This window comes from Montipora foliosa, chromosome 5 (genome assembly GCF_036669935.1).
Source record: "Montipora foliosa isolate CH-2021 chromosome 5, ASM3666993v2, whole genome shotgun sequence".
Taxonomy (NCBI): Eukaryota; Metazoa; Cnidaria; class Anthozoa; order Scleractinia; family Acroporidae; genus Montipora; species Montipora foliosa.
This window is the reverse complement of record NC_090873.1, coordinates 20711512-20721377: the sequence shown is the minus strand read 5'-3', so window position 1 is coordinate 20721377 and position 9866 is coordinate 20711512. Positions and strand designations below refer to the sequence as shown.

At 37.5% G+C, this 9866-nt stretch overlaps 2 protein-coding genes across 2 annotated transcripts; both read left to right on the top strand.

Annotated features, from left to right (window-relative positions):
- Positions 1-7501: 7501 nt before the first annotated feature.
- Positions 7502-7930, top strand: LOC138002377 (uncharacterized). The gene has a single exon (XM_068848430.1). The coding sequence runs from the start codon at positions 7502-7504 to the stop codon at positions 7928-7930; it is 429 nt and encodes a 142-aa protein (XP_068704531.1).
- Positions 7931-8008: 78 nt separating this feature from the next.
- Positions 8009-8602, top strand: LOC138002376 (uncharacterized). The gene has a single exon (XM_068848429.1). The coding sequence runs from the start codon at positions 8009-8011 to the stop codon at positions 8600-8602; it is 594 nt and encodes a 197-aa protein (XP_068704530.1).
- Positions 8603-9866: the final 1264 nt, after the last annotated feature.

The window sequence follows — 9866 nt, the reverse complement described above, 5'->3', positions numbered from 1 at the left end:
CCCACTTTACCCCCTCCCCCATTCCAATGTTGGTTAAAAAACAGGCAAAGGCTTGCACAGTATGTTTTGCATCAAATTGTCAACCTTGGTTCGGGGGGAGGGGGGAAAGGACCAATATACTTTGTAAAATGATGCTTAAGCTAGAATTTTTCCCAAGAGTTTTGTCCAGGATTGTAGCTTAAAATTGCTTAGAAAAAAATCGCCTAATTTACATTATTTATCGCATAGTTAGCCTTCCTAATTGCATAAGTAGATGCTTTGTAATAGTAAATTTTAAGAGTAGTTACTAAAACAAGAAATGATCTACAATGAACGACAATGACCTACAATGAGGTACACTATACAGTAAAATTAGCTAATGACCCATTGTATAATGAGCTAAAATAAAAGATAATTTGCAGGTCTGAGGGCACTGCACCATGTTTGCAGTACAAAGGTTAAAAACATTCCACTCTGTACTTTGAACCAATCGAGACCTCGTTACTGAGCAAGTTCAAAATTTTCATTGTGCACTCTGAACCAAACAAAACATTGTGGAAAGAATAACTTATTTATAATCTTCTCTTCATTTTTTCCTGCTCTAATGAAGACTTTATCATTGCCAAGCAAAGTCTTGATACCGTGTAGTATGAAATTTTTGCAGGACTTTTATTTTGCAGATTGGCAATTTTTTGGGGTTTGCGGGAAGAAATGTTCTAACCCTAAATTACATTTTATATCGCTTTCAAGTTTCTTGGTTAGCTATTCTGCACCAAGAGAGTTACTCCAGTTTACCCCGTCTCCTCAAAACCATCATTCAATTGAATTTGATTGATTTGATTTAGTTCCTGTCTCAATAACAAGAGCTAAGTTCTGCTAGATTTAACAACTTCTCTTAAATACAGAAGGGGTACAAACATTACTGTTACGCAAAGCATTAAAACTGCATGTGCTTCCACAGCCAATCTGGCTAAGGCTTTAAAAAAAGAAAAGGAGGACTTGACACCACACTATACATATTCAACAGTAATGGCAACTTCAATTCTAAAGAAAAAATATATTAACACAAATTAATGGACAAATACTGCTACTAATAATATAGATGTACGTAACAAAGTTACTTGATTCTGATTGGCTGAGAGCAGTGCTGTTTTTTTGTAAATGCAGTGCAAGAAAAAAACAGTTAATTCATTGCTAAAATTGCAGTGCAATTTTGACATCAAACACAAGCCCTGAATGGTGCGTCTTTGCGCGATATACGTGGGTTGCTTCTGCTTAAGTAATGATCCGTGTAAGGTGGATAGCAATTTCCTTTGTTATGCGGCAACGTAGCTTTCCCCACATAGGAATGTTATCATTTTTACACAGAGAATGCATAAACCTACAGGAAGGCAGTTAACGCAATAAAATTCATTTACAGCCCACTTTGAAAGGGTGTTTTTTTGGAGTTAAAAGATTTTGACCAATCACAAGAGTTGAAAACAAAAGCCAAGAAACGTTTACAATTTTACATGTTCCCCACATACGATTTCTGTGGAATTCATTTAAACTGAGACCAGATGAAAGATGGAAGATGGTTGGAAAGTAAGGATGAATGTAATACTGCTTTATGAAGTTTTGTTAACCGTTTGCTGTTTAAGCCAATCAGAAGTAAGTACAGACAATAGAAAAGTTATCACCTTTTTGCATACCAATTGAATTCCAACATGTCCGTTGCTGTTGTTGCTATCGTTCTTATCTGGACCGTTTTTTAATCATCTTGGATTTTCTCATGTATCTTATTAAGACATGATTTTTCTCGTGCAATTTGGAATAAATAATCACTTATAAATTTTTTCAAAGACTACAAATGCTCGTCTCGCTTGTTTATTCCAAATTGCACTCGAAATCATGTGATTAGCTATACAAATTACATATTACTTAGGAATCGGCATTGGCTGCAGCTAGTGAAGGTATTCAAGGCAGACAGTGCTTACAAAAGGTAATCAACTAATCAAAGCTTACCAAAAGACAAAAGTAGTTACAACAATACTGCCCTTATAGAAAAAAAAAGTATTAAAATGCTCTCCAGTAAAATTCACAGCAGTGATTTACAAATAGAAAAAACATAAAGAACACGAAGAACCTTACTAAAGTGGTAAAGCACTGGATAGAATTACTCCCTAGAGCTATGGTTTAGCTAAAATATTGATAATAGTAGATTTTGCAAAGGCAGTCGTCTTGAATTTTAAGCAACTCATGAAAGACAGTTATGCATCATTTTAATTCTAAAGGCTCTCCTATGGCTATTCCGAATATTAAAAGGTAAGCTGTTCCACAGTTTCGACTACTGTCTTGTAAAAGAAGGAAGCCAGAGACTCAACCTTGAGTTCTTAAGGTAAAATGTATTTATGCTATGCTACATGTATAGTTGCATGGGGCTTCTGAGTCATAATTATCTAAACAAATTTCTTATTTTACAAGAACATGCTCTTTGCGTTATCTACTCACCAAGGCCCAAATCTTACACAATTCCCCTCTTTACCTCTTCCAAAGTATGAGTAATTATGCTGTTTATTCGCCTGTTAGCACTTTTATATGCAACATTTTTGATGGGACTCCTCCACCAGCTCTCACTAAAGCTTTCCAATATGCATCTGAAATTCATCACTACAATACTAGATTTTCCTCTGCTGATATAAAACACCACTGTATGTCAATTTCACTAACATTTTGTTTATATCTGATACTCTAAAATTCATTTTGTGGGCAAATGGTCTAGCCTTACGTACATTTGGCATTATCTCTACAATAGTGTCTAAACTCATTGCTCTTTGTCTACTATGTCAGTTGTAATGAACTTTGCCATAAATTAGCACCCATTTTTTCATCTTTTTAATAATAATAATAATAATAAAAATAACAATAATGATAATGATAATGATTATTATTATTATTATTATTATTATTATTATTAGTAGTAGTAGTAGTAGTAGTAGTAGTAGTAGTAGTATAGTCTCAACCTTGTGTTGCCAAGCACGAGTCCTCTACTAATGATTATTGACCTACAAACCAAAATAAATCAAGTAAATTCAGGTGAAATATTGGTTTTTGATGAGAGGGGAAAACCTCTAAGAGTAGAGTGGAGCACCAACAAACTCATCCCACGTATGATACCAAGTCCAGGAATGGAACCCGGGCCACATTGGTGGAAGACAAGTGCTCTCGCCACTGCACCAATCCTTCCCCCCTTATAAAAAAATATCACTTGAGAAGATCCCAGTGTTGAAAATAAAAATGTCTTAAGGTGGCTGGAACCAGTTTCACTACCTCTAAGACACCTTCTGACACTGTATCATGTATCATGTAACTGTATCTAAATTGACTCCCATGAATTTTTTTAGAGTCTAGAGCATATGGAACACTTCCTTTTATAGTTTATCGAAAAATCACTCAACTCAAAACTACGTCGACACAAAACGTTTCTCAAGTCGTTGTTTTTAACATCATAATTTACATCCCTGGGTAAGGGGCTTTGTGTACGTTTTTAGCTACATCTTTTTTTCCTTCCGATAAATTCTTTTTAATTTTTTTTTATTTAAAGGCGATTAATTGCACACCAAAAGTGTGCAATAAAAGATATAGGTCACCGTGGTCGTTTAAGTGTAAAACACCATCGTCCCTGTCTATTCTCGATTATCGTAGATCGAAACATCAAAATTCGCCATGTTCTTGGAATGCGCACGCTTATTCATAAAGAATTGTGGGTCATTCACAACTTGTTTCACGTGTTTTGTGAACTGTTTCAGCGTGTATGATCTACATACGCCATATTTACAATTTTGCAAATTAGATCCATTATAACATTGACACACCTTATGCACAGTACAGGATGCGCAGTGCAATACTGAGGAATCACCTTAACTAAATGTAACAAAATATAGAATTACACCGACAAATAAGTTTTTCCTGTGTCAAAAGCCATCCTTTTAAAGTATCGTTGTTTCTTCTTATTCTGGCTTAATGGTTGCATAGGTGTCCACTTCCGTTGCGCTGCAAAATATGGGCCCAAAGTGCTGTTTTATGTTCCCCATATCTATATATTGTTTTTAGTGCGTTAATAACCTGGACTTTTAGACTCTTCTGAAACGTCTGACATGCTGATTAGAGAGTTTGTTTCCAAGGCATGGGTGATGGGGTAATTTCACCATATTACTGTACCAATCACTTTTTCACTTTTCTCATTCCTGTACCACTATTGAAGAGTTGTGCTGGCCACTGTGGCAGCTGGATGTTTATGGCTGTAATACCACTCTGTTGAGGTTCGATCACTGCTTGGTCGTGTCAACCTTATAATAGTGGGGCAGCTGAGAAATTTTTTTGACAGGTACAGTAACCACAGATTTTTTTGATCGTTTGTAAAGCCACTAAGTATATGTAATAGGACTACATGCTGTCCTATCTGTAAATAATTGGATGAGAAAAATTCTTAGGACTGCCAATATTAGTTTTGCGCTCCAAATCAGCTGATTGAACTGATTTATAATCGGCCCTACCCGAGATAAGCGGGGTTTTCTATATTAGGTAGGATACGTTCTGTTTAATGTGGTTAGCATGAAAAGATTTGTGCCTCCCATTTAATACCAAAGAATAATGTTCCATCATGGGAAATGCATTTCTTCCAATAGAGCTGGGTAACACTCAAACGACCTAAACATCCCGGGCACAGACATTTGGAACTACGGCGATGATTCGACTATTTCAGAAACAGTTATGAAGTCAGGGGCCAGTGAAATACAGCAAACTCAGTGTTGGTGTCACAAACCTCTGCTGGCAAGTTTCAAGATTGGGCAAATGTGATTTTTGTGTCACATGTAATTATCATTCCATCGCTCATATTGATTACAATATTATTTGCAATCTCTCAAATAAATATGACGAAATTGATGATTGGAACTTCTAGCAAATAGAGAACATTGAGAGAATGTGAGACAATGGTTAACATATATCAAATACAAGGTGTTACAAATGAACCCACTGGGAACTCGGAAAAAATCCGAGCACCAGATGGGATTCGAACCCACGACCCTCCGTGGGGCTCTGGGGCTCGGATTTTTCCGAGTTCCCAGTGGGTTCATTTGTAACACCTTGTATTTGATATATCTTTTGTAACATTGCTGGTTTTAAGACATCAGTAATTTCAAATGTCTGTTAAAGAAGGAAGGTTTGCTTCTTTTTTCTAAGATTTTTTTGTGGTTGACTGTGATATAATAGGTCTCTCTTGTGGCAGACCTACCACATATTTGGTGGAATGAAAGTGGAGAAATGGTCTTTTCAATCTCACGATCAAGAAATGAGCTTTTTTTTATTTCCGATTCTTTCATCGACATGAAAAGTCAAACACTAACACGGCATTTTTTTCTGGCCCAGACAAAACCTTTTTAAAGTAATGTGGTAAACGAGAGAAAAATGTGGCACATAGATGGTAAGCCAATAGCTACATTTTGGCCGAAAAGAAAGGATAAAGCTCTTTTGCTTACCACAAAATGAGGCACATTTGTAACCTCGCATCTGCAAGTCAGGGGGCGTTTTATTCAGTGTTGTGTGGCAGGAGCTGTCCATTGACGTGGATTGGTTTTACACGCTAAGGTTTGGTTTCAAAGATAACTGACTGAAATACGTTTTGAATTGTAGAAGCTATGGTGATTATAGGTAAAAGTGCCTTTTTTTTCTTCTAGAGAGAGAGAGAGAGAGAGAGAGAGAGAGAGAGAGAGAGAGAGAGAGGCAAAACGGCACTTTGGTAACCTTATTTGGGAACTTTTGTAACAATATGGAACTTTAGTAACACACGTAAGGTACTTTGGTAACCATACACTGGCACTTTGGTAACAATTAGGGCACTTTGGCAACCTTTGTGAGGCACTATTGTCACTACTGTAACAATAATTCGGTATAAAATCTTTTACAGCTGGGAAACGACTTCAATCAGGTTTCTTAATGTACAGTCAAGGTCATTCCAAAAGTTTTCTTAGTTTGGGACTGAGCTTTTTTCTTTAAAATATTGCTCACTAGATTTTTCAACGCTGTTATAAACACTTTTATTTGATTAAACATTGACTGGAACTTAATATAATAACTAGTTGATCTTTAACTGATTTAAGTAATCGAACACGTGATTCTGGCTTAGCTTCAATTTCATTCTCAAGTTACTTAGTAGCATTGAACACGCAGTGAGCAAAGAAACACGTCTGTTATTAGCTTACGGACAGTACACCCAGTGTTTTACAGAAAGTTCATGCCTTTTAGACCGAGCCAGGTTTTACCCTTCAGGTACGATCGTCTTATTTTTGCATTATTTTCGTTTTCAAGTTTGTTCTAGCCATGTCATTTATAATATAATAGGAATCCTCTTTCATATACGCTCCAAATATGATCGGAATGCAGTCTTGTAAATCGTTCGTTTTGTACTTAATTTTCAGAATTCCTTCAATTAAAGGCTATTAATAGGATTTCCTTGGCTCGGTAATTGTCTGCTGGGGTTCTTACCAAACGCTAAAGAACTTCTGTAACACATGCAAGGTACGTAAGTAACCATATAAGCTTGGTAATCATAGAAGAAATAACTGTGCAATAAATATCTCATAAACCAAGTTTGCTTGCGACCTAACTGGAAGTATATTGGCCCTTGACCTTTCACGTGCAGACCTTGATAAACTTGATATGTACTGTTATGACATCACGATCATTCTCCTATTCCTTTGGTACAAAACCCTGGTGCTTAGCTTGGCATGTAGGCATATTGACACCATAACATTTCGAGGAGTTTAATGCCAACATTGCAATCATGAATAACAGTATCAAACGTAACTCAGTTCTTAAACACTTTTTCTCAAAAAATGCTTGCAAAGATCATGTGAATATATGTTAAAGGATTTTGGTTTTTTACATGCCCTCGGTTTTAATTAAAGAAAAACACAATCTTGCTACACATTACTTATCATTGAAGCAGTCAATCCATGTCTAAGGCGGGTTCCTAGGGAACAGCAAGGAGATAAGCGCAATCCTCCATAATTTTGTTCAACAAGAAACTGTTCCATCATTACCTCTGTTCATGCACAACCTAACCCATTAGATTACGATTCGAACTGGAATCTCAACAAACAGTAACTGTTAACTCCTTGAGAAGTCACAATGAAACGTGTCGAGCTGGAATCTCAACAAAGATAGGACAATCTACTAGACTACTTGAAAACAATAAGCAAGTAATAACAGTTCACTCCTTGAGGAGTCACAAAGGGATACTCAACAAGTATTTTGAACCTCTCTTAAGTCGTCGTTCATACTTTATTCGGTTTATAATTGTATCTAGTGCCAATCTCTTTAAGAGATCCTTTCCCCAACCTTTTCCCTCTATAATAGACTTACCGCGGATTCAGGATGAGCATTTAATGATGTAAGTTATCGCGTTTGTTATCAGGGTTGATTGGTTGCATTGCGAGCCAAATTGTCAGATGTTGCTAGGCGGGGGATAATAGCGTTCTGTATGAAAAAAGGCGTGTTACAGAATGTAAACATGTTGACCGTAAGCAAGAGCGGTTGCTCTTATATCCCAAGAAAACCTTTATCCTCTGACCTAAGACATCTCATCATCGATAAAATCGTTGAAGGAGGAGGTGACCCACTAACAATGATATTTCCTGGTCGATTTGTGGATATTGCGAATGAGCTGAACGTTTCATTGGCTACCGTTTCGAAAATTTCGAAAAACTACAGCAAGACTGGTTCTCTTAGCCCATTGAAGCACAGAGGAGGAAATCCTAGTCATTTATCTAATGGAGATCTTGAACTCATTGAAGTTCTGAAAAGACAGAAACCATCTATTACTCATGCAGAAGTAATGGACTGTTTTTATGATTGTGGCAAAATACCCTTTGGAACAACTTCAGTAACAGCGGTGTGCAATGCTGTCTGAAACAGACTACCCAGCGGCAAGAAGTTTACCTTAAAAAAAATAGCCCACGTTGCCCAAGAAAGATTTACAACAGCAAATATGGCTTATACTCAACTGTTTGTCGACTACTTATATGCCAGGGATCCCTACACGTTGAAATATTTTGATGAATGTGGTGTGAAACTTCCCTCAAACAATACTCGAAAGTATGGTCATGCACCGATTGGAGAAAGGGCAATCGAAGTAACAAGATACGCGGAAAACCCCAATACTATAGTTAATCTTCTCTGTTCTCTTGCTGGAGTAACTTACATGAACACAGTTGATGGAGCGGCAAATACATTAGACTTTCTCCAGTTTTTTGAAGAGGCATATAACTCACTGAACCCTGTAACTTTAAAACCATACCTTGAGGTCGGAGACACGATTGTAATGGATAATTGTCCCATGCATCACCACCAAGGTGGACGGATTTTGCAAGAATTTCTTGACGACCTCAATATTGAGTTAGTTTACATGCCTGCATACTCCCCACATTTTAATCCTGCTGAATATGTTTTTGGAAAAATGAAATGTTTACTGAAAAATCAGCTGTGGGAACTAACAACTACTCACTTAAAAGAATCCTTGTACACAGCAGCAAATTTTAATATATACTGGAATTATTCGGAGTATAGGAGTATTCTATCTTGATTTCAATCGCCATGACACACAGATCGATAAGGAATGCGCCTTTTCTTTTCCTTTTCTCCCACAGAATGATATCATCCCCGCCTAGCAACATCTGACACTTTGCCTCGCAACGCAACCAACCACACTCTCTTCCTTAGTAGGGAGAACTACTGGTTCATCACTTTGTGGCATTTTGTACCTCCACAGACTGTGTACTTTGTCGAGCACCTTCTTTGGATTATCACCCTTGAGATCAGGGTGATTAGAGATTTTCGCTTTGACCACCTCCAATGTGATGACTTTATTTTTGATTGCCTTGGCAAAGAGAGTTTTCACCAGACTTTCTTTTTCTGCTGTCCAAGACTGTTTAGAGACCACAGAATGACATTCTTCTGTGATGGAAGTGCTCTCTTGCTCACTGCTTTCAGCTACTGGGCTGACTCCATGCGTGTCATCTCTTAGTTGCTTTGATGCTTTTACAGACGAAATTGACCTCTTCTGTAGCTTATATTACTTCTGAACAGTGCTGACATTATGTGCCATTAAATCGGCCAGTTTACCGCGCATTTCGCTACTTGCAGCAGCTTTATGGAAAGCTGAAACAGCTGACGTCCTGATCAAAGTGGAGCTTGGATTTCCACTTAGTTCTGTTTTCTACCATATTGACTTTATTGCCTTGTTGATTTGGTTTGAACATAGTTCTTCCCCATTCCATGACAAGAAGACCACATCACCCTCATTACCAGAAACTTCGGAGCGAACTTCCTTTGCGTAGATATCCACCCACCTGAATAACTTCTCACTCATAATAAATCGAGCTGGACCGTGACTTGATAGTGTTTTGTGTGCTTGTACAAGGATTACGTACTCTCCATCCTGCTTGAACTTCTTCTTCAGCTCAGTCATCTTCATGTTGGCTATAGCACCGGCTCTATTTGCATTGTCTATTGAAATCTGAACTATTAGAAAGTCTGTTATTAAAGTAAACTGGCTTTGAGATATGTCCATATTGGGCTCAACTGATAACTGTCCCAATAGGCAAATGGCATCCCGAGCGGCTTGACTTCGCTCGAACTTCTTAATATGCTCAGGGGTGATTAGTTGACGGAGATCTTCCTCCATTTTTTCCCAGTGGCGTTTTGCAGACGTTTCACGAAAGGAAGACGACCACCTACTGATCTTTTCCTTATGAGATAATACGCTTTCTTTGGGGACTGGCATGTACTTGCCCATTTTTTCCATTAAGGAGAATGCATAAAAATGCCGCAAGCTCATTAAGTAGGAT